At 29.4% G+C, this 24,425-nt stretch overlaps 3 protein-coding genes across 7 annotated transcripts; 1 reads left to right on the top strand and 2 right to left on the bottom strand.

The window, feature by feature from the left end:
* Nucleotides 1-262: 262 nt before the first annotated feature.
* On the top strand, nucleotides 263-1,535 carry LOC132941460 (uncharacterized). Its single transcript, XM_061009522.1, has one exon. The coding sequence runs from the start codon at nucleotides 311-313 to the stop codon at nucleotides 1,025-1,027; it is 717 nt and encodes a 238-aa protein (XP_060865505.1). The 5' UTR covers nucleotides 263-310; the 3' UTR covers nucleotides 1,028-1,535.
* Nucleotides 1,536-9,530: 7,995 nt separating this feature from the next.
* LOC132940115 (dual specificity mitogen-activated protein kinase kinase 6) lies at nucleotides 9,531-12,201 on the bottom strand. 2 transcript variants are annotated; one of them, XM_061007539.1, is made up of 7 exons: nucleotides 11,786-12,201; nucleotides 11,643-11,703; nucleotides 11,346-11,511; nucleotides 11,031-11,267; nucleotides 10,544-10,723; nucleotides 10,256-10,473; nucleotides 9,531-10,171 (listed from the first exon to the last, which is right to left on the bottom strand). In XM_061007539.1, exons 1-7 carry the CDS (start codon nucleotides 11,790-11,792, stop codon nucleotides 10,024-10,026), a joined length of 1,017 nt encoding a protein of 338 aa, XP_060863522.1. In that variant the 5' UTR covers nucleotides 11,793-12,201; the 3' UTR covers nucleotides 9,531-10,023. The 2 variants fall into 2 exon arrangements, with proteins under 2 accessions (XP_060863522.1, XP_060863521.1); XM_061007538.1 differs by lacking the exon at nucleotides 11,786-12,201 and having other exon boundaries at nucleotides 11,643-11,731.
* A 908-nt stretch (nucleotides 12,202-13,109) lies between these two features.
* LOC132940114 (cleavage and polyadenylation specificity factor subunit 6-like) lies at nucleotides 13,110-24,209 on the bottom strand. 4 transcript variants are annotated; one of them, XM_061007534.1, is made up of 12 exons: nucleotides 24,049-24,209; nucleotides 22,174-22,392; nucleotides 21,850-22,077; nucleotides 21,435-21,771; nucleotides 21,295-21,362; nucleotides 21,044-21,233; nucleotides 20,521-20,931; nucleotides 20,333-20,459; nucleotides 19,994-20,089; nucleotides 19,807-19,902; nucleotides 19,457-19,650; nucleotides 13,110-13,670 (listed from the first exon to the last, which is right to left on the bottom strand). In XM_061007534.1, exons 1-11 carry the CDS (start codon nucleotides 24,115-24,117, stop codon nucleotides 19,467-19,469), a joined length of 2,025 nt encoding a protein of 674 aa, XP_060863517.1. In that variant the 5' UTR covers nucleotides 24,118-24,209; the 3' UTR covers nucleotides 13,110-13,670; nucleotides 19,457-19,466. The 4 variants fall into 4 exon arrangements, with proteins under 4 accessions (XP_060863517.1, XP_060863518.1, XP_060863519.1 ...); XM_061007535.1 differs by having other exon boundaries at nucleotides 19,807-19,887; XM_061007536.1 differs by lacking the exon at nucleotides 19,807-19,902.
* Between the last annotated feature and the right edge of the window lie 216 nt (nucleotides 24,210-24,425).

Below are 24,425 nucleotides of genomic sequence, written 5' to 3'. Positions count from 1 at the left end.
ACCAATTTAGTACTTGAACAGTATAACTAAAACATAGGAATGTAAGATTTTAATAAATAATAATATTATCGAATATAAATAAAAAGAATCTAGATACATTCCCGATTCACAAAATCTATAAAAAAAATATGGTTGCCATGGGTGTTGTAAGTGTTTATAATTCGTTTCTGTGCGTCACAGTATTCAGTACCAAATCAGTTATCAGTACCTATTAGTTACAACGAACTTCACGAATAATTTATAATACAATATAAAAGTCTCAACGTACTTTTCGTTTAATATAATATTAACTTAACCGTATCAGATCAATATGTCAAATATTGCAGCACTGGAGACTTCGCCCAAATTCAAGATCCAGTCCGTGGCCGATATAACGCTCGAGGTTTTCGACGTGCTCCAGGCAAATCGAGCAAAATCGTTGGAATCTAGAGATATTAAGGGTTCACAGGCGCACAGGCGATATAAATCGACACCTAATGTGGCTGTGCAGAAGAACATAGCAGATGAAGCACCAGAGATCGGGTGGCCGTCTACGCCTGAAATTATGCGACGATATAAATCGATGCCTAATATGGCTGTGCGATCTAACTCCGCAAGCGATGTACCCGATATCAAGTTACCTTCCGTCGCATCCGTGGTGGAGTTGCAAGTTTCGACAGATTCGCCGTCCACTGAGTTGTCAGGAACGACACCTGCCACTGCAGAAGGTAGCGAGATCGAGGCGCCGTCAAACATCTCGTCATCTTTGCCACATGATCGGCCGGTTGAAGCCGAAGTGCTGCAATCAAGTCCGATGCACAACATGGCAGCTCTGCAGTTTGACGGTGCCGAGTCTAAAAGCTGTTCGACGAAACCATCAGTCCACCAGGCAAATAGTATCCAGGATATGGTGGTAACCCGCGGCGGCCGCATTAACGCAGTCACGAACTCGACGGTAACCGCGGTAATTCCCAAACGCCGCTCTCTGTGGAGCCGGACGAAGAGATTCGTCCGGCGAATGGTTTGTTGCGGCGCTATATCAGCATAGACCGCAATGTATAGTGTATTTATGCATGTTCATCCCGAGTTTTCTCCACACTTTTGTATCCGGTCGTTGTGTATGCCAGTCAAAATCCGTTTACTTACGTCATTGTACGCGTTCATTCAGAGTTCGCTTCCGACGTTTGAACGTTTCCCCAAGTCAAACGCGCTGTACTGACTTTGGTTACCGTCAAAATCGCTGTGGAAATGTACGGTCAATACTGCTGCCCTCCGCTCCTATATGTTTAAGTAAATAAATTATACCGATCAATTATTATAAATGATTACTATACTGCCGTATATTTTGTATAATCGGATAACCTATATTATATGTAAGTTTACACGAATAAACGTTTTTGTTTTGTTATTTATTTGGTATTTATTTGATATTATTATTAACGCTGGTGTAAAAATTAACTTATAAGGCTTGTGGATAATATGTTTTCTATATTGTACAGGTAAACTTTCGGTTTTTCTTTACTCGTGTATAAATCTCACGAGGAACCTTGTATTGAATCCTCAAGCTTTTTGGCCAAAAAAACAAAATAATATTATCAACAAATAACAAAGTACATCGAAAAGAAAAAAAACCAAAAACACTGCGATATCAAGCAAAGAATGATATATGCTCAATAATAAGATCTCCGTGGATTTGGACTTCACCAAATTGTTTAATAATTCTATATTTTTCTATAGCTTTGACAATGACTTTTTCATAACATTTAAATTAAATCGGTTTTATACTAATTCATATTTATGGTTATAGTATACTATATTATTTTAAATAGTAAATTAAATGACTATAATAATTAACAGCGATACATTCATATGATAATAGGCCGCAGATGGACAGGTACTACCTATATAATCCTACATTGCTACCTGCTATATTATATTGTCTATATTATAGGTACCATTTTTGGTTGTGCGAGTAGTGGAGCGTAATGCGTTTGGACGAATTTTTAAAAATTGCAATGTGTTTGAGCAATTTAGCATAATGTGGTTGGGCGAGTGATTTTAAAACATTGTAATGTGTTTGGGCGACCTTTTTTTTAGTATATTGGGATGCTGTATTTTATCAATCAATTTCCCCTCTCATTTTGACAGACTTGGGACTGTCTGAAGTAAAAATATTTAGTAATATATAATAATAATATTAAATTTAAAAATTATAAAAATAGTTATAAAATTAAAAAAAAATATATTTGTTTTTTTAAATTTTTTTTCCTGGGAATTTTACGCCCATACGTTGTATATAATCTAAAATCTTAATTTCACCTGACATATACTTATCCCAGCTCGTTTTTAAATATTCTTGTTTTTCTAATATGACTTTTCGTCGAATATTGTAAATATTTTTATTTATAGCATTACATTTTGTGTTAGTTTCTACTTGAATTTGTTGTAACACATTAATTACTTTATATACATTTGGATGCGATGAATAAAATTGAGAATTATAATGTGCATGAAATGATTCGGCTCCATTTGTTGTGTTTGGATCATTTTCAGGTTTCCTTGCCCATAAATAAGGAGGAAAAATAGTATCCTCTGTAATATATGTATCAAGTATATAATCTGTAAATTCAATGCTATTTTGAGTTTTTGGAGCAATTGACATAAGTTCAATAAAACCATCGCCTACTTCGTTGGGTGGTAAATATGGTAATCCAAAAAAATATTTAAGCCAAACACCAAGTTCGGAATTGGTACCATCTTTAGATTTTTATCTTTTATATTGCTCGCTCAAACACATTATAAGAAACTCGCCCAAACACATTACATTTATTATGAGCGAAAAAAGGTAATTCGTCCAAACGCAGACCGCCCCGAGTAGTGATAGAACCCTCAGAACTGAACGCCTAATCAATATACTATTATAATACATCCCTCTATTAATTATTATTATTAAAATTGATGAACTTTTTATTAAATAAATCAAAGGCATTTTATCCCTGACTATAAAGTGTTGAATAAATATTAACATGTTGTCATTGCCAGAGGGGGCTATGGGGGCTGAATATTTTATTCACAATAAAAATTTTAACTTAATGCCTATGCTTTTATATAAGTACATGTTGAATTAAACTTTTTCGTCTAGCCCTCCCCCAACGCCTAGTCATTACCTATTGTTGATCTTGTTTAATAGCAGTTACCTATATTATCATTAATCTTGATACATCTTAGATATTAACTAGTTAAAGGCCTATTTATGATTTATGTATAGAATTATATTATGCGTAGGTGATAACCTAGTTACCTTCTATACATATTTGGTAAATTTATCATTGTAGAATTCTCTTCAAAGTGTCTCATTCAAAATCTTGGGTATACCTATAAAAAAAAAACAAAATTAATAAAATGACGCCAACAACCCTATGAATGCACCAAATGGATGCACAGTTATATTTTAAATAAATAAAATAACTATAATATTTAGTTAAAGACGTATATTATAATTTATATTGTGTATTATAATATTTAGTATCTACCTACATAATTTTATTTTCAGTAGTTTTACAATAATACTATTTATATTGATTTTTGAATATTAAACTACTTATATATTATAATACTTACTGTTGATTTTTCTAAATTATACATTTATTATAATTTTATATTTTATTTTATTGTCTGCCAACCAACCGTGCATTAAAAGTGGATGTTCACGCAGCACTAATATTACCTAATAACAATATACATAATTGATACATCCACCATCCAGCTCCGCAAGTGTTATTATAGTTTATAATTTTATTATAATTATGTTGTATTGGTATAAGCATTCGCATAGGTGCCTATTATTTTTATACTTATACATCTCTTTATAGGATAGATATTGTAAATATTTGTGAACATCATTATTACGTGTTTTAATAGTTAACTAATTGACGATTTTAGTAAATTTGTATATCGATAACACTAAGAAAAAATATTACACTTATCTCAACCCTATTTTAATAAGTACCATGTTTTATAATCAAAAATAATTTTAGTAATGATAAAAAAAATGTGAACATCAGAAAGTTGTAAATTATAATATTTCAATTATATTTATATTTTATGTTTTAATATTTATTTAAAAATATGTACTTTTACGTCAAAAACTAAAAATATGCAGTTAAATATGCCCTAAAAAAAATTACCCGCCCATATTACACTAAAAATATTTTAATTATTTTAGGTACTTAATTCAATTTTCCATGCACCTTTATGTATAAAAAAAAAACAATAATACAGCCAATACAGATCTCATTATTTATTCAAATTTTATATAATTCTTGACCTTGATTCATGTAAAATATTTACCGAAGTGCTTGATTTTCGATAAACTATCAAAATATGGACTAAAAACTGAAATAATGCTCTTATAATCAAAAATAAATATGACCTAAAAAAAATTAACCGCCCATATTACACTAAAAATATTTTAATTATTTTAGGTACTTAATTCAATTTTCCATGCACCTTTATGTATAAAAAAAAAAACAATAATACAGCCAATACAGATCTCATTATTTATTCAAATTTTATATAATTCTTGACCTTGATTCATGTAAAATATTTACCGAAGTGCTTGATTTTCGATAAACTATCAAAATATGGACTAAAAACTGAAATAATGCTCTTATAATCAAAAATATGTCCTTTAAACTCAAAAATGTCAAAATATGCACTAAAAACGTTGAGTATTTGATCACAAATATTGTAAAATGTATCGTGTGCTTATGAAACATACGATTAAGTTAACCAAAAAAAAAATATGCAGATGCATGAAAGTCCTTGCTAGTGAGTTGCTCATTAACAATATATAATAATAATAATATAATACAACTATACGAGTAGGTCGTAGAAGGTAATGAATAATATTATTCAATTGATACATTTTTTTAAAAATATATTGAGTAAATCAACCTTTGGTATCTTGTTAAATATTATATATCTATATAATATCAGTCGTATTATATAAGTATAGGGATTGAGCAAAAAACGTAACCAAAATGTTGCGAATACTTACATTTTATGTTAAAATTAGATATGCATACAAAAGTGTATTTTTGTTTATATAAAAACCCCATATGTAATTTACCAGTTTTAAAATAAAGACTTAATACTTAATAGTTCAAGAATTACGTAATGGTTACTTAAAAATATATACTAGTAATAATAATTTATGATAATTCAAAACCCGAAATGGCCCAAGTACCTACATATCGAAAGGTATAGCTTAAATACATAATAATATATTACATGATGTCATGATACTAAGACAAGTTGTTATGTTAATATTTCAATATTCTATGTACGATGATATTATAAACAATAATAATGTGTAATGCACATTTAAGATCTACTAATTAATGATCATACTAAACTATTATTTTTTTCAATTAAACGTGAGTGATTGATGATTTTAAAACATAAACAGGCACGTAAAGGTATTAATGAATTCTACATGTTTATTCAAATTTAATATTTATTTTACTCAAATCAGTAAAATGGCAATCTTATAGGCAGTTAAACATATTTGATAAAGATGTATGATTGTAATGAGAAATAAAAGTCACAACGCATAAGTACGTATAGGTCGTATTGTCGTGAATACATAATTAAATAAAAATAAATGTTTATTATTCATCCTTGATTTTCTTTCTTCTTTTCAATCCATAGGATAAAACAGTAGATATATCAATATTTATCACCAAAAACGAAATTTCTTAAAGTACCTACAACCGTACCCATTGCAAACGAAATTGAGAAAAATAATATGTACCTAATTCGTTTTTGGCTCCGCACCATCGCCTCCAAATTATCAGAAATTACAATGCATATTATAATATATTATACATTATTACTCTTCCACTTTAACATCTATAGACTATAGCAGACAAAATGGATTTGGCATCGGTGCAACTGTGCGAGTATATAAAGATCATAAAATACATAGTACAATTGCGAATTACAGAATTAATAACACTCGTGCAAAGTCAAGATAAAATATATACAGTATTACAGTATTACAGTATACAGCGAGTCCTGGAAAACCTGGACCCAAGCCCGGATTAATTAAGAATATTCGTTCTGGCCGTGCAGCTGGTTCCATATTATGAAAAAATAATAATCATAATAATATGTAATAACAACTTTTAATTTTTAATCGACGTTTCGTGCATTATATAAATATAATATTCTCATACGAGATTAGATTCGTCTTTTTTACATTTCTACACCTAATTAGCGCGACCTGCCCGCGCCCTCTATAGTTACATTGGAAATAAAATACTATAATTATAATCATTAATTATTATTTATTATACCTACACAAACCACGGATGTTTATTATAAGACCAAGTATTACTGTATGGGCAGCCGCTAGGTATTGTATGGAACTGTGGAAGTCAAGAGACCGGAAACCCATAAAACGTCATGCACGCATGCCTTACAGGCTATCATGCTGCCTACGGTATTAGACGACGAGACCGCCGAAATAAAAGAGGTTTTTCTTATGTCGCCGATGGCTACGACAGAGGTACCTACAATCAGAGCTAAATTATTACACGTCATACTACTTACAAAAATATACGACCGAATAGTGCCAACGGATAAAATTACAGCGACGTCCGGGCCCTGCTGTACGCCACTGTTTGGCAAACGTTTCTACGCAATAATCATCGCCATCGTGGATAATCGATGTTGAAAAGGATTACATGCAGTTGTTAAGAAGGTGTTTAATAATATTGTGTATAAAAATCCGAACCAACCGCTCATACGCTATGTACTATTATTTTTGTTACCTAATTATTTTTCGGTTCTACAAATATTTCTAGTTTTGTTATTTTTTTTCTCTCGTCTATTATTTGGTTTATTCTGTGTATTTTATAAGTCATTACTGTTTACCATGGACTAAGATATCCGTGCTGTTTACCACCCCCCCCCCCCCCCCACACACACACACACACACAGATTTCGGTGGTCTTACAAGAATGCTAATCCTCCGATTAAATACCTATACGGCTATAATACGAGAACGAGATACGCCTGGTATGGTAAGGTTAAAAGTTAAAAAAAATGAATTTCGTGACGATATATAATCTAAATATTATTAGGTACATCGTACATGTATTTCATTGCGGTTTCAGACACGAATCTACAAAAATATTTTAATTTTAATACGTTTTACGTTTTTAACACATCGATACAAAAATACAAAATGGTTCTTAATCAAACAACCATGGTGTATGACGGTACCTATTATAATATAGAAATGTATATTGTATATAGATACCTAATACCTTTACGAATATTCTTTAATAATATAAAACGTTCCTACCTTTTTTAACATTCGAATTACCGACATATTAATAATTAGTATCTACATTATATCATATTATAATAAACTTTTTTTATTTGAATATTCTTAAAATTCCATAGCAACTTCAACCTTTGGTACTAAATTATTATTTAATCTAATTCTAAAAAATAAAAACTTAAAATGGAAAAGCCAAATTGTATAATAAAATTGTATTGTTTTAAGAATCAAAGAAAATTAAGGGTGGATCATGAGCATGAAATAGTGTTGCAAATTACGTTTAAAATTATAATTTCTGAAAAATTTGTTGGATATACTCACAGTAGGTATTTATCCAACTGGATATTATATACTTACAGAATACAGTGTCAATAACCAGTTTCCCGTAGAACAATATTTAAGTTTCAAAATTTAGTCTTACCTATTTATTTTTGTCAAATTATTCTTAATCATACCTCGTGCATTTATCAAGTGTGTTAATACTTGGATGTTATTATTATTTAAAGTTTAAACAATAATTACTGGGACGTTCGCCCCCACCATAACAATTTTTAATGTATAAAATTACTCTCATTGTCAACAAAATAATAATGATCAACATTTTAATTTACCGTTATACCTAAGTAGAAAAACTAATCACCACAAAGATAATAATTATTATCTATGGATAACCATTACTGTTTAGATAAAGATAATAAGTAATTTTACTTTATTATATTAACAACACTAAAAATTAAACATTAAAGGTGAATTTATGAAACAATACTTTGTTACGTTAACTTATTTGTAATGTAGTCGCATTAAAAAAAAATAAAATCAGTAAAATTTATTTAAGTTCGCCCAAACTATTGAAAAATACGCATAGGGTAATTATTGATTTAAAAAATAGATTCATCCCCCCCCCTAGAAAACTGTCTAGAGACGCCCCTGTTCTGCATGGTAAAACCACTAAAACCATTAAAACGTAAACAAACATTTTCCAAAGTAGGTAAATAATTTATAATACGTATTTAGAGATACTCATTATTTCCAATAACTATATTCACATTTTTTTAAATAAAAGTCTAAAAACTTAAAGTTAAAGTTTCAGTGTCAGGTGAAGTGTCTTTTTTTGCCCAGTTCAAAAACCAGGAACTGTTTATCACAATATTGCCACCCAAGTAGGTGAAGTACCTACGTCTTACGTTAAATACAGTGTCTAAAATCTGCCATATGTAAAAAATTGTTTAGTCATTCACTATATCTACCTACTGAATTTTTCATTAATTATAAGTTATAATCTAGGCTCGAATTTTATTCCACTAAAAAATAATCAAATACGCTGTCTTAAAAAATAGTAATATATGCTGTAACATACCTAATAAACATGTCCTAAAAAAAATGCCGTATTACATTTTTTTTATTTAAAAATAATGGTTTTTATATAGTTTAACAGGCAATACAAATCAGTTATATTTTTTTTTCAGAACCCAAAATTTATAATCAGTGCTCGAAATTTATAGCAATTGCGTGTTTTTTATAGATAATTTTGAAAATAACTATATAAGTTACAAGTTTGTTTCATGACATCATAAGGATTAAGGAATGGAAATAAGAAATTTTGAATGTTTTACAAATTTCATGGGTAAATTTTGACTTTTACTCTTACTTTACTGTACAGTGTACACCCATATTACTTATATACTTATATATTGTGTCTGATTCTTACAAATGCATAACATAGCAAATTGTATATTTTGAATAATCCTTTTAAATCTATTATGTTTAATATTACAGTGAATCTCATAGATTTGTTTTATATTTTAATTTTAAAATTATAAATTGTTATACATGCACTGTGAATCCCCCAAGACAAAACACCAAATATGCCACTGTTCGATGACTTTCATTTGAAAATTGATCATACGTTTAACCAACACTTGAAAAAAAAGATTAAAAATTGGTTAGTAATTTTGTATGATTTTTAAAATAATAATTTTTTTTTTTAACTCTTTTAATTCTACTACATAATACACATATAATACATTGTTACTAGTATTATGACAGGTATCTCCTATGTATGGACTGCGAAACTCCACTCCCGTTGAGGTTAGCTTTAACCTAATAGAAATAGAAGATAGGTGGTTGTAGACATAAGCTACCATTAGTTGGGAGAACTAATTACAGTAATAACTTTAATAGATAAAAAACAATTCAAAAATAATTTATGCGAGAGCAGATATATTGCACTAATATGGTAGAATATAAACAGGTACAGATTTTTGATTCGCTTTTTTAACATTATCACATGAAAACACTATGGTACGTAAAAACAAAACTAACGGTTAGGTAGCAATGTGCTAAGTACTAAAATATTAGTCGGGTAACCCTTACATTTTAAGAATTGATGCAATTATATAAAAAGAAAACAAAAGAAAACACAAAAATCTATAAACCAAGATCTTCTAAAACACAAATCACTCATTACAACTAATATCATACAAATAATATTTAAAAATACTTTAGTAAACTATCTTCGACATTATATTATTACTTATGACTTATTGGTAAATAACAAATTTACCAATATAAAAGTTGTTAATAATAATTTAAATATTATGTGAAATAAACTTCAATTGGATTTTAGTTTATACACAATATTACAAATATTGTTATAAATATATTATTGTTAGTGGATTAATTGCCATAATAATTTAGCCTGACACAGGCAAATCAGGCAAGTCTAAAATTTCAGACACAAAAGATGCAACTAATGCTGTCTGCGGTTGTTGGTGAGCAAGACAAAATGGATGGGCAAGTAGTTGAGAGTAATTTGGTCTGCTACGAAAATCTTTTTTTAAACTGAAAATATTAAAATCCATGGTATTATATTTCAAATTAATCAGACTAAAAAAATATGAATAATAAATTATCAACCACACTTACCATTGACAAATAAAATCCTCAAAGTATGAGGTGAACATACCAGTAGACAGCCTCGGTGGTTCGTCTTTGACCACTTGTTTGAGCTGCTCAAATGGAGTGCCCCACGTATCATATGGAAACTTACCAGTAGCAAGTTCCACAAGAGATATTCCTAAACTCCATATATCACTGCGTATATCATAATTTGATGGATTTCCAGTAGGATCTATTCGTTCAGGCTACGTATAAAAAATTAATTTATAAATCAAGACAATGTTTATTTACAAATTTAAGAAAAAATATAATTACCGCCATATAAGGTTTACATCCTGCATCAATTGTCTTGGCCACAGAATCAACAAGATACCCGGATATACCAAAATCACACATTTTTACATTGCCATTGCGATTAATTAAAATATTTGATGGCTTGACATCACGATGTATAACTTTCAATTGAGAATGCAGATAATGAAGGGCACTAACAACCTATAAAAATTAAAATACATGAATTTATTTTTTTTTCTGTATGAATACTAAATGAATAACGAGACTAAGGACGTATCAAATTTGCAATAATTATTGCGTTAAACTTGACATTATAAGACATAGACATACTTATAATTAAATTAATAAAGCTAGTTAATATATTATTGTCTAAGGAAATAACGAACAAACAAGTCATACAAAAAATATTAGGACAATTTTTTTTTGTGTTGTTTTCAAACTGTATCACCATAACTTAAATCATATCAGAAATTATATAGAAAGTTAATAAAAACAAAATATTAAGTACCGCTACAGTGATAGGTCCAAGAATTTGTTCAGGAATCTTTCGTCCAAACTTGTACACTTTGGCATAGAACTTATCTAGTGAAGTATCCATTACTTCCATGCATATCCATACATCACCCTCCATGAATAGTGCCCCATAAAACTGCACTGTATGTGGACAAGCAGACGACCGCATAGATATATCCAGATCCATTAAAAGTCGTTTCTGCTCTTGGGTGTTAACTGTAGCAGCTATCCTCTGGAAAGATGTGAAAACCAGTGGTCACACGTTGATCATTGAATATGATACATCATATACAGTCATCAGTTAACTCACCTTGACAGCCATGATCGTGCCAGAAGGTATGTGCCTCATTTTTTCCACAATTCCGTAGGCACCGCGTCCGAGATCACAAATTTTCTGCAGATCGCTCGCCTCGACTGTAGTTTCCTGGTCTCCAATCGTGATCGTGGTGCGTTTATCCAGGTTTCGAGGTAGGTTACTATAGGAGAGAAAACAAAATTATCAAATCGCATCTAAACAAATCAACCACGAAACACGGCTAATTTTTTGTATAGTAAAAGAATAATACAATACATATAACATAATTATTAAAAATATTTGTGTGCTTACACAACAGTCGGCTCGTCGCGGATCAGAACCCTCAGCCCCGATGGTCTCTTATTATTACGGCCTAAAAACATAGTTTCACTATACTGCATCAATCAATCGTTTAACTCGTAAAAAGACAAATATAATAACAACATTTCACTAACCAGACATTTTACAATATTATTTATAATATAATATATCAATAATACGTATTATGTGCACCGCAAACACGGGGGTGCCGGTTATTTCATGGTATCCACGAGACCAATAGTGCACGGGTTAGCGAACAAGAAATTTAAAAAAATTTTACCGATATTATAATCGTTTTTTTTTTATATAGAAATGTTCACATTTTCGTCCTACGTTCGACCGCACAGCTCTCACGATGTTATACTGAACTTCAACATGCGACATGCGTAGCGCGTGGACACCGATCGTCGAACTTGTGTGTAACTAGTAATTATTTATCAAAGCCGTGACAAATGACAATATTATTACAATAATAATAATATTAGTCTAGCAGTACGACACTAGTTAGTACTTACTACCACAGTACCACGATTAAAGATATACTATATTTGTGAACGTTATCAGCGGATCGAATTTTATCAGCGGTCGGGCCAATTGGATCTGATGAATGCTATATAACATCTTTGGCCGTGGTGTTAGCACCGACATCTGCTTAGCATGCGACTATTTAAGGATACCAAAAAAATTTATTTATTTATTCCTACATAATATTCCATCAGCAAGACGGCGTGCACACTACACAATATTCACGACAAAATGTTTTTTGTCATGACAATATTGATACTAATCGTCCTCTTTGGAACAAAGAATTAAAAAAATGACAGATTTTTTATGAAATTAAATAATACACCTACAACTCGCGTGGAATTAATTGTTTAGGAAAAGAAAATCCAAGTATGCAAATAATTAACTTGTTACTTTTTTATTTCATTCAACAATAATATTTATACCATTAACCATAATATATTATAATGAAGGTGTTCCCAGTATCAAACACACGAGGCTAGCAGCTTTTGATTTCGCTTTGATACAATTTTCCAAAGTTCAGAAAATTGTACTTGGAACCGAGCAGTTGTAAACCTACATACAATAAATGTGATGCCACAAGCAAATCTACTCTGACTTACTTACACGACACACAGTTGTAACCAATCATCATTCACTTTAACTCATTTTTTATTACTGTTTAAAATCAGAAATTATATTATAAAAAATAATAATTTAAACCTACATACACAATGATTACAATTATATTTCATCAAAACAAATAAAAGTAATAAAATGTTAAAACACGTTTTAGTATTTTTGTTTATATATATAAATATATATATATATGAGTATAGGTCTTGACAAAACAGTACAAGTCAAAAAAAAAAAAAAAAATTTAAAACAAAAATATATACAGATGAGAAACGATAATGACGCAAAGGGCAGAAAATGAAAAAATAAAAATTCACCTTAAATCTAATACATACGTTTTATTATTAGACTAATGTATTAAATAGATTTTGTATGATAAATATTGTTAAACATTATCATAATAAAATAAAATGCTTAAGAATGATTTAAGCATAAAAAAAAAAATAATATATAATTATGTAATAATGTGTAATACAAAAATTGGGTACCTAAATAATCTAGTCTAAATTGTGTTGAGTTCCAAGATCCAGATGTCATAAGCTGTCGCAATGCACTATTATTAAATATCAATCAAAACAATTATAGGTACAATTATTAAGGTGTGATACAGACAGAATAACGACACATTTTAAGTAAAAAATTTTAAAACTGAAAACTAGGGAAAAAAAGATTACATTAAAATGTTCATTATTATTGATAATAATATGTATTTTAAACCACCCGCACATAAATAAAAATAAAAGATTGATATCTTAAAAATACATTATTAAATATGTCCCATGATATTTGTATAATCTACAAAATGGATACATAAATTTCAAAGATACAGTCTTGCGCAAACTTGTATTTATATAATATAAATGGATGGATCAGCGGCGCCTGTAAACAAATTAAAAACAATGCATTGATGAATTTTCACAGTAGTTATTGTTGATGATGGTCATTTTAATCGGCTGCTTAATGATTGATGGACTTTTTCTAGGCAGACAGCAAACGCGCAGATGGTCTCACTCTTAACACTAACTTAATCTATCATTTGAAAATCTTACGAAATTCATTAAATTGTTATCTAATTATAAAATCACAAATGAGTTTTTATTTATTAACTAATTGAGTTGATCAATAGGTAAATTTAATACCCCAATGTTAATTTATTTTTTGAAAAAAATTTATTATACTTAATTAGTGAATTATTCAACCATATTAAAAAAGTTCAATGAGTTACTTAATATATTGTAACACAATTTAAATGTCAGATTTGTATTTATAATACAAAATATAAATTAATTTAGTGTAATTTAATACTTAATTTAAAATTAATAAACACAGATTTCAATCTATCAAATATCAATAAAATAAATTTACTATTTTATTGTTATATATTACGAAGTGCAGATGAACTGCTGTCATTTTAATCAATAAAGTAGTAGTAAACCATACATATTATACATATTATACACAGATAATATTGCAGTAACTATTTTAATCATTGAGGTTTGCTTCCTCTCTGAAAGGATTATTACTATCCAACTTTTAGGCAAATACCACTAGAGTCGTAATTAATCTTAGTTAAATGTTGTATTACTGGATAGAAATTTACAAGAGATTTAGGTGCGACCACAGCAATATCATTTTACTTTTTAGCTGTTCGTTATTATCAATTTAAATGAGACCTAAATATAGAATATAATGGGTTATGTTAACAATATCTAAGTAACATGTTGAGATTACAATTCAAGGCATAACTAATTTAGTGAATTATATATATTAATACAATTAGTTGTAAATACAAATACTACTTCTAAAGCTATTTAAATAATATACTTAAAATTAAAATCGTAAATAGTAAACTTAACAACTAACCTTTTAAATAAAACCCTAATATATAATTTCAGAATTACTGTAAAATGCATTATTTGACATAAGTATCTACATCTTAAAAAATTACTATAAAAATTTTAATTTTTTAGTTTTTAATAAATGATGAATCAATATTGATCAATACTAGACATTATCAGTGGCCAAACTTATTTTCTTCACATCACATATTTATTAGCTACTAAAAGTTGCACCACACTTTCAATAATAATTTTGTATTTTTCAATAAGTAATTTTAGGTTTGGAAAAGCAAACACCATAGACCAAACATTAAAACATTCATAATAAAACGTTACAAAATGACATATTTGTATTATTTTTTTTTATAATTATAATTTCTTTCCTAGTCATATCTTGACAAACTTATATATTTGTATTGAAGACATTTATTTTTGCTTTATTAAAATGTTTATAAGTCTAAATAAAAATGTACAAACTTATTTGCACAATACACTCTTTGAGAAATAAATATGATATAAATAATCAGAAAAACCCCATTAATGTCTAATGTCAGTTACGTGATATTGCAATAACAGTCATGCTATTGGATTTTAACTAAAAATAATAATTAATATTAAAAAGAATATTAAAAATATGATTACAAATATATATTCAATCCAATAGTTATAAGCATATTTTGTATTCACCATAAAAAGTGATTTAAAATATAAAAATAATATTTGTATATTGAAATAAATAATTTAATTTAAATTAGTTCAAAAATCATTAACAACTATAAGTTATTAAGTGTATAGAACTAATATATTATCTCTGGGAACATAAAATAAATTATAAATATATTAATAATTATACTTATTTAATAATAATTTTAACTCACTCGATCTTAAAATAAAATATTTTAAAAATATATCTATGTCAAGTAATAACTTATAAACTAGAAACTAGAATCTTATTTAATAATTATTGAATATGCTTTAAGCGATATATAACAAAGCAAAATATTGTTTACATATGAGACGAATTAGCATATTGGGAAATTTAAAACTATGCTGATGGGCCATACTTCATGTAGGCCACTTAATTAATATTTTCTGATAACAATTTGTTCTACATTTTATAAATACGACTAGAATATTATGTATCTACTTTAAAATTTACCAAATAAACCAAAGACGGTTAATTTATAAAACTGATCCACTTAAACAATTAACTCTAACAAAAAAATTAAAAAACCATTGCGATGAATTAGTTGTAAAAACTTTAAATCATGGAAAAACGTTTATAAAAATTAACTGATTATAAAATATTTAAATGTTTGTAAAATTACTAATTTAGACTGTTTTTAAAAACAGATTTCCCAAAAATTATTTATAATTTATGCACTTAGCTTACAATTTTAAAAATTAAAAAAAGGTATTAAGTACCGTGGATAGTTTAAAATCAGAATTATTAAATTTTGGTTAATTCTTGAATACATTTTAAAAACCATAACCTGATTCATAAATATTATAACAATCACAGAAAAACATTGATTAAATGTAATTTTTAAAAACAGTCATTTCTTGTTTTGTCCTAATAAGAATTGTGAAAAAAAATGTATTAATACCTCTATAATATAGAGTATATTATGCTAAAAATAAATTATTTTCAATTATTTATGGCAGCTAATAGTTATCATATCAAACTCATTTGATAATGCAACCAATAAGAGTTTGTGTTAAAAAATGTCTCATATTATTTGGATACGTTTCAAAGAGTATGCTATGGCAATTATATAATTAACAAAAACATCAAAAAATGATGTTGTTAGAATTTTGAGAGGGAAAAATGTGAGCATAAACATCATTGAAAGTAAATTTAAGTAAGGGAAAAATCAAGCCACATATCTCATAAAAAATAAAAGCACAATAATTAATTTATGGAAATTGAATGACAATAATTAAATAAAAACCATAAAACCTCATCATCATATGTAAACAATATTGTATAATATGAATGATTTTATGCTACTCAATAAAATTAGACAATATTTATTATTTTCAAAGTATCTACTTCTGTCAACAGTCACTTCTATAGAACGACCACAGCAGTAATTACTTTTGGTCCCTTTTGGGACATTATATGTAAGTTACACTGTATAATTTTGACATTAAAACAACCAATAATAAAATATTATCGATATTGATGAATAACATTTCCAAAAACTCTTTGCGAAGAATACAGTGTCAAAACTGTGTTATTTGCTGTTCTTTGTTCTCTACATTATGAAAGAAGTTATAATCAAGAATAAATAAGCTTTTATTGATGCATATCAACAACCATCATTTGCATATAAGTATCTTCTATCGCTTTCTTCAACCCGGGTAATATTTTGAACTATAACTTCAATTGCTTTATTTAATTGAAACTAGATAAATTCATAAAATAAATAGATAAGCTCATAAACCACAATATAGTAATATCAATTTAAAAGTTATTGAAACTCGCTTATGAAATTTGTTGAATGAAGAGAAATAAGAATATTTTTATCACTTCCATCAAAAAATATCCATCATTGATTATGATAGTCGTCAATTAACAAAAAATTAACAATTAATTGCTTCACGGGAAGCTAAGCTTTTAAGTATCAGATATTTTAACATCTCATTAGTAGAAGTAAACTCTTTAAAGTTAATATATAATTAATGTTTTAAATTTATTAGTTGTTAAGCATTATTTCATTGAATTATTGAATTTAACTATGATATTACAAGTTTTAATTTTATTCATAACTTATACAACTTTGAGACTGCATTTGTTAGTTTATTATTTAATGTCAAATGTGCAATAGAATAATTACTGGTAGTGCTGCTGCATAAGTACCAAAGAATATTTTGAAGGTTATTCTGGGGTGCTGATTTATTTATTAGGGCAAATAATAACACCAATCCTTCTGGTCATGCACAATATATATACATAATAATAAGCAATACACTTGTTCCCATTTGTTTATTTTATTGTCAACAAAATACATACATTATCAGTATTAATAAAAAATATTTTTTTCTAATCAAGATTTTATAAAATCATTAAGTTAAAAAAAAATAAATATTTCAAGATATAGAAGTAAATCACAATATTTTAAATCTCAACACAAAATAAACATTATTATTATTTCTTACCTAAACACAATCGTCAACTTTAGACTGTTAGAGCAATAGTTAACTAATAGCAATTGAGTTCAATATTTAGCGAATCATTTAGAAGTTTATAGATTAAACTATTCTAATTTAATAAATTTTTTTTAAATATTTTATTTTTATAGAAATCCAACTTCTTAATCCGTATTATTTGCATTTTTTTTTAGCTTAGCACTAATTGGAAGATAAACCATAATGCCAATACCTCTAAGGATACACTAAAATATTAAATTTTAGTAATTTACTCTTTTCTAAGTTTTCCTAAATACATTTTCTAGTATATAGTCTGAAACTAATATGCATAAAATATTTTTAAAATTCAAAATAATTCATTATCAATATATTATCAATTGTGTAAATAAGGGTAATCTGACAAAATAAAAAAAAAATTAGTTTTCTTACACTTATATTTTGACTAGTAACAAAAATAATAGATATTATTCACATGAGATTATGTACATAAAGCAATTTTTATACATATTTATTAAATTATTGCATGAATGAAAAATAGAAAACTTATTATGGACTGAACTTTTTTAAACATCGAAAAACGTTTGATGACAGAAATAATAATATTTTAAGTGCCTAAAATGGTAATCAAATAAATGTTATTCTTAGAATTAACAATCAAAATATATTTTTAAATTTTGAAACATTCAATACAACATTAAATACTTCACTATGCACTTAACACTTGTAGAGAAATATAAATCATAAAAATTTTGATTTTATCATAGAGATATATAATACATAAAAAGCTTCGTTTACCATGTATTTTAAACATTCAGTTTTATAAATATATGCTAAGGATGTTAACCGATTGTAACAAATACAATTTAAAAACTAGATAATTACAATATAAACGAAGCTTTTAAAACCTCAGGTGGGTAGGTAGCACATAATAGAAACTCAAAGAATAAAATTATGTAGAAAATTATAAAACTAAATAAAAAAAATTATATAAATACCAAATTATACCCTTTGTGATATCCATCAGTTAATGATTAGTTTAAAAATAATCGTTTGTAAAATAATGATAAAAAACATAATATAATTAATAATAAATGCACACAAGCATATTTAAATTAAAATGTTCATCATATTTGTACTATCATTTTTAAAAGTAAACACTTAAGTATGTATAAATCTTATTCTATGCTTGATTTAAGTTTAACAAAAACGCATGCAAAAATTCTTAAATATACCTAATTCACTTGTGTTTTATTTAAGATAACACATATTCCTAATACAAAAATTATTTTTTCACAGATACACTATTATCAAATACAAAATTGTATTTAATGTTACATATTAGATATGTTATTTTTATCACAGCTCATTTATCACAGCCAACTCTTCAATCATCATTGAAATGTATAAAAAAAATGTAATTAGCCTTTGCTTAATACTATGAAGGTTTCTCCTCTTTTTGTGAATTTATAAACATTAACTTAAATGTATAAATTAATTAAGGAAAGACCATCAAAAAAAAAAAAAAAAAACTAAAATTAAAAACTAAAAATAAACAACTAACGAATATTTTTAAAAAAAGATTGAAAAATTTGTAATATATCTATGCTAAAATTTAACAGTCTAAATAAACATCAGTTCTCTAGTTTACAATACTTACAATAAAAAAATACTTACCACAGATGTATTAATGTCTAGAACTACGATGCGAAGATTCAGCTCGGTCTTCCCTACGATCCCGGTCACGTTCAATATCTCTGTCTGCATCTACTGCTCTCCTACTAGAGGTGGGTTCTCGTTCACGTTCACGTTCCCGATCACGTTCTCTGTCTCTATCACGTTCACGTTCTCGATAACGATCATCATAATACCTAAAATATTAAAAAATTTAAAAAAAACATTCATAGTATGATTTATAAACAAACAAGTCTATAGAATATTTATTATTATCAATTTTTGAATTATTTTTATTATTATTATTATTTTAGGAAACTTGATGAAAGGAATTGAAGATTGAGTGATATTACCTGGATTTAGAGGATACAGGAACAGACTCGGTTACGTCGGGCGGAGTGATTTTCCTATTTCGGCCGCTTGCTTTTACAGAACTGTTAAACAATAAACTTTACCCTCAACAAGTATGGACACTTTTAAAGCACAAATACTTCCAAGAAGAATTTTTCATGAATTTTAAAAATAACTCAAGAATCTTACCTGTCTTCCCGACTTCTCTCTCTGTATTCGCGATCCCTTTCTCTTTCCCTATCCCTGTCACCGTCTCGTTCTGTTGTATAATAACGGTCAACGTACCTGTTAACACATCTATGTTATGGCAACATAATATTTTTTTTTTTCATATAGCCTTTATTTATAGGACGATATAAGATATTCAATATTCATTATTTTTGTATGAAAAAAAATAATAATCTAGATATTCTTAAAGTTGTTATTTAACGAGGCTGAATTAAGAAGACCACGTATTAATAATTAATTTAAAATAATAAAAAGCTATAGACTTGTCGTAACTAAATAATATAAAAAACTACATCATACTTGTCACGATCTCTTTCCCTATCACGATCACGTTCACGACTTCTATCTCTATAGTCACGTTCACGGGATCTAGTGCGCTCACGCCTTGATCTTCTATGCAATCTGTCACGGGGTGATCTAGACCTCTCTAAAAAAAATATAAATGTACAGTACAGTCAACAAAAATGTTATATTAGTTTATAAGTTACCTCTTCTTGAACTATAACTCTTGCTTTCAATTCCATGTAATGTATCATGCAGAGAACTCACTAATATTTTACAGCGCTCATCACTAGCGACTTTAGATTGTTTTATTAATGATATTGCAGTAACCAGTGTTTCAATAGCACTAGAGAATTCACCAGCAGCAGCATCAGCAACAGCTCGAGCGATAGCAGAACTAGATACAGTTCTGTTCCTGCTCATAATTTCTTCCAATTCTTGTTCAGACATTCCCATATCATTATTCATGTAAGGTCGAGAAGAAGGTCCATTAGGGGGACCATATCCTGGATGACCTGGGGGTCCCTGAGGTGCACCACTAGGCTGTTGGAAGAACGCCGGATTCACATGTGGAGCTGGTGCTTGGCCAGGGCCGCCTGGCATCATTTGAACTGGTCCTAAAAATTTTGGTTACATTTAATGTTATAAAATTTGTTTAAATTATATATATATAATAATAATAGGTTTACTAATATAATACATTTAACACATAAGACTTAAAAAACTTACCTTGACCAGGCGGAGGACCTTGCATTGGTGGGCCTTGTTGATGTGGTGGAAAACCTGAGCCTGGTGGAGCCATTTGATGTGGCGCCATTCCAGGAGGACGATTCCAATCACCACGTGGACCCCCAGGTCCTGGTGGACCCTGAGGACCTTGTGGTGGCCCCATTCGTGGTGGACCTTGACCAGGTGGAAACTACAAAAAATTTAAATAAGTTTAAATAAAAAATAAATAAAAAAACATTTATAATGATTACCATTCCCGGAGGTGGTCCTCTAGGCTGACCCACTGGTCCTTGAGGTTGCATCCCTGGTCTTGGAGGGCCTGAATGGTTTTAAGCAGCAAAATGGTTAAAAAAAATAATAAATAAAACACAATATTTCATTAAATAATTACCCATTTGTTGGTTAAGTCCATTCCACTGGTTTTGATAACCAGGAGGAGGTGGACCTTGTTGATGGGGACCCATAGGACCGCCTGATTGCAATGGCATTCTATGGCCATTTGTCATTCCCATTGGTGGCTGCATGCCTTGAGGGGGTTGTTGCATACCTTGCATTGGCATTCTATTTCTCATTCCTTGTTGTTGCATCATAGGTTGCTGTGGCATCATAGGACCCCCACGCATAGGTTGCTGCATAACTTGACCAGGTGTTCTAGACATACCACCCATAGATGGCATATTCTGATTATTTGGTGGAGGCAGTGGTCGAGTTTTTGATTGTGATTCAAACTAAATCAATAAAAATAGATAAATATTATTTTCCTACATTACCTACCTAAACGGACTAATAAGTAAGACATTTATTACCTGTAAAAGGGCTTGCTTAGTTGGAAAAGTGACAACAGGCGATTGTCCATGGAGCTCTTTTTTAGGCAATCTATCCATAACCATCCGTAAACTATGCTCTGAGCCCAATGTAACAACACAAAAACCTTTTGATTGGCCATTTCCACGATTTTCAAAAAATTTAACCTCAATGAAATCTGAGACACCTATGCTTGTAACACTATCCGTTATATCTTGATCAGTTGTCCACTATAAATTACATTCATGCATAAATTACAAATTAATTATCATAAAACAAAAACAAAAGTTGATTAAATGACAAATAAACATGCTTATTTCACTTACCCATGTTAAATTACCGATGTATAATTGGTACCGGCGTCCTGTAGTAGAATTATTACTGGAGGAGCTGTTAGTAGATGAACCATTTGTGACTAATGGAGTGCTATTTTGATTATTAGCACTAGGAGGCCTATCAACTGGTTGTCTTGTCTGAGCACTATCATTTGTCCCAGATATGACATCATCATACAAATCTACATTGTCGTTACCAGCAAAATCCTCCTGAAATAATAAACAAGACACAATGTATTATAATGACAATATTATGATATGAATATACCAAAATATTTTAACTATACTCCGTGCCACAAGATAAGTAATCCGCTACACGAATGAAGACTGACGGCAGTGACCGTTCCGAGACCCCGTTTACCCCACTTTACAACATAATACATACTAATAGTATTACTATATAACGTTGACGGTCGTGATCATGCAATGTCAACATGTCAAATAGGTGGGGGATGCGACTGAGATTTGGTCGGGAAATGGGTTACTTCTTTCGTGGCACTGAGTATAACAATATTATTTTATAAGACTAACTAATATTAGGGTATATTAATAGTCCAGTTCCAACAGATATAAATATATCATTAATGTATTCAACACATAATAAAAATTACTATCATAAATAGCTCTACGTTATTACACAAGACTTATAATTTATAAGCATAAATATTATATCTATAAGAAAAAAAAAACTAACTTTTATTTAAACCAACAATAAATGGGTAGTAAGTAGTTACATTTAAAATGTAGTTTTTAAGTTACTATATTTTTCACACCTAATGTACAACATGAAATTAAAAATAATTTGTTTTAGTATATTCAAATAAATTATAATTACGTCAACTCATGTTACATAAATATGCTCTGTGCAGATACAATCTATATAAATAGGTACCTTATTTTTTTTTTATATTAAAGCACACATATATTAATTTAATTTTAATTTTAACAATTAGCCAATAACTATATAAGATAAATTATAATAATTGAAAACATTTTTGTAACACTATTAGTCATTATTTGACTATAAAAAAATGAATAGATATAACCAATATCTTCCATTTTCATTATTTATCTAATAGGTATGTTATAGTAATTATAGTTTATAGTGTACCTAAAACAATATGAGAAGTAATTCTGTTACATAATATGTACGAGATTAAAATAATTAAGGTTTGCATGATTAAGTTGTATGATAGTAAGACCTATAATCATTTATTTAAAAAATAAAAAACTTAATTGAATGATACTTATTATGATACTTGGGTAATAAAGTGAGGAGAACAAATTGAAGATGAGAAGAACTTAGCATATTAAGAGTGTGCCAAGCAGATGGTAATGTAAAGTAAATTTTCATCAACTATGAAAGACAGGAGGTTTGAGTTGTTAGAGATAAATATTAACTAGGTACCCCAAGTGAATCTGGTGGCACCATAGTATAGATGCTGAGTAGTACTCAAACTACCGACTCGAGGGAAGTGATCATTATCAAACACGGTCGACGAGGCCTAGAGTATCTGCGACCCACAGGCCTGGTACGATCGAACGCATTAAACATAATGGGTGAGCTAGTGCCAAATGGGTGAGCAAATGACGAGTGGGCGGCGGGAATGACGGCGACCGCGGAATGATTGCGTGCATACGTCTCATGCAAAGGGCGGTGGACGGAAGTTTCCAAGTGGCAACGGACTGATATTAATTATAAGAAACTGCCGAATCCGGCAAAGGCCTTAATTCGGATCAACTATATCAGCCGATGCTACCGGGCTTCGGCGGCAGACGCGCGTTCGGTACGATCGGTCATGGAAGACGCGCACGCTAAATACAAGCACAACGTCGACGACGAGTTCAAGTGAGTTAATATCTTACCTGGGCGAAGTCTTGTTCCAAATCGTCGGCGTACAGATCGATGTCCACGCCGTCGGCCATTTTTGTCATGTTATCCGGTCCAGCGGACTATAGAGAACCTCGTCGACGACGGCGGCGACACTCACACACACACACAGACGCGCGGCACATGGACTGCGCAAGCGCCGAACTTGAAAACTTCGGTGGTGGGGGTGTTGGACGCCGCGCAAAGAGATTTTCCGTTGTTTACGAGGGACGGCGCCGTGCCGCCGTTATTAGTTGCAGGATGCAGCCTAGCCCGCAGTAAAATGTTTTGTTGTTAAATTGTGGCGGCGTGCGCACTGCGTCGTAACAGCGGGAAAAAACTATCGGTCGTCGACAAAAATAAGCGAAATGTT

Source organism: Metopolophium dirhodum, chromosome 3 (genome assembly GCF_019925205.1).
Source record: "Metopolophium dirhodum isolate CAU chromosome 3, ASM1992520v1, whole genome shotgun sequence".
Taxonomy (NCBI): Eukaryota; Metazoa; Arthropoda; class Insecta; order Hemiptera; family Aphididae; genus Metopolophium; species Metopolophium dirhodum.
This window is presented reverse-complemented; position numbering and strand designations above follow the sequence as displayed.

Excerpts from the sequence above, each read along its gene's own strand:
- LOC132941460 (XM_061009522.1), top strand. The coding sequence starts at position 311 with ATGTCAAATATTGCAGCACTGGAGACTTCGCCCAAATTCAAGATCCAG.
- LOC132940115 (XM_061007538.1), bottom strand. The coding sequence starts at position 11,731 with ATGCAGTATAGTGAAACTATGTTTTTAGGCCGTAATAATAAGAGACCA. Across the intron at positions 11,268-11,345 it reads GCACGATCATGGCTGTCAAG|AGGATAGCTGCTACAGTTAA; the intron begins GTGAGTTAACTG and ends ACATCTTTCCAG. Across the intron at positions 10,724-11,030 it reads TTGGACCTATCACTGTAGCG|GTTGTTAGTGCCCTTCATTA; the intron begins GTACTTAATATT and ends TAATTTTTATAG.
- LOC132940114 (XM_061007534.1), bottom strand. The coding sequence starts at position 24,117 with ATGACAAAAATGGCCGACGGCGTGGACATCGATCTGTACGCCGACGAT. Across the intron at positions 21,772-21,849 it reads CTAAGCAAGCCCTTTTACAG|TTTGAATCACAATCAAAAAC; the intron begins GTAATAAATGTC and ends TTATTGATTTAG. Across the intron at positions 21,363-21,434 it reads TGGACTTAACCAACAAATGG|GCCCTCCAAGACCAGGGATG; the intron begins GTAATTATTTAA and ends AAAACCATTCAG.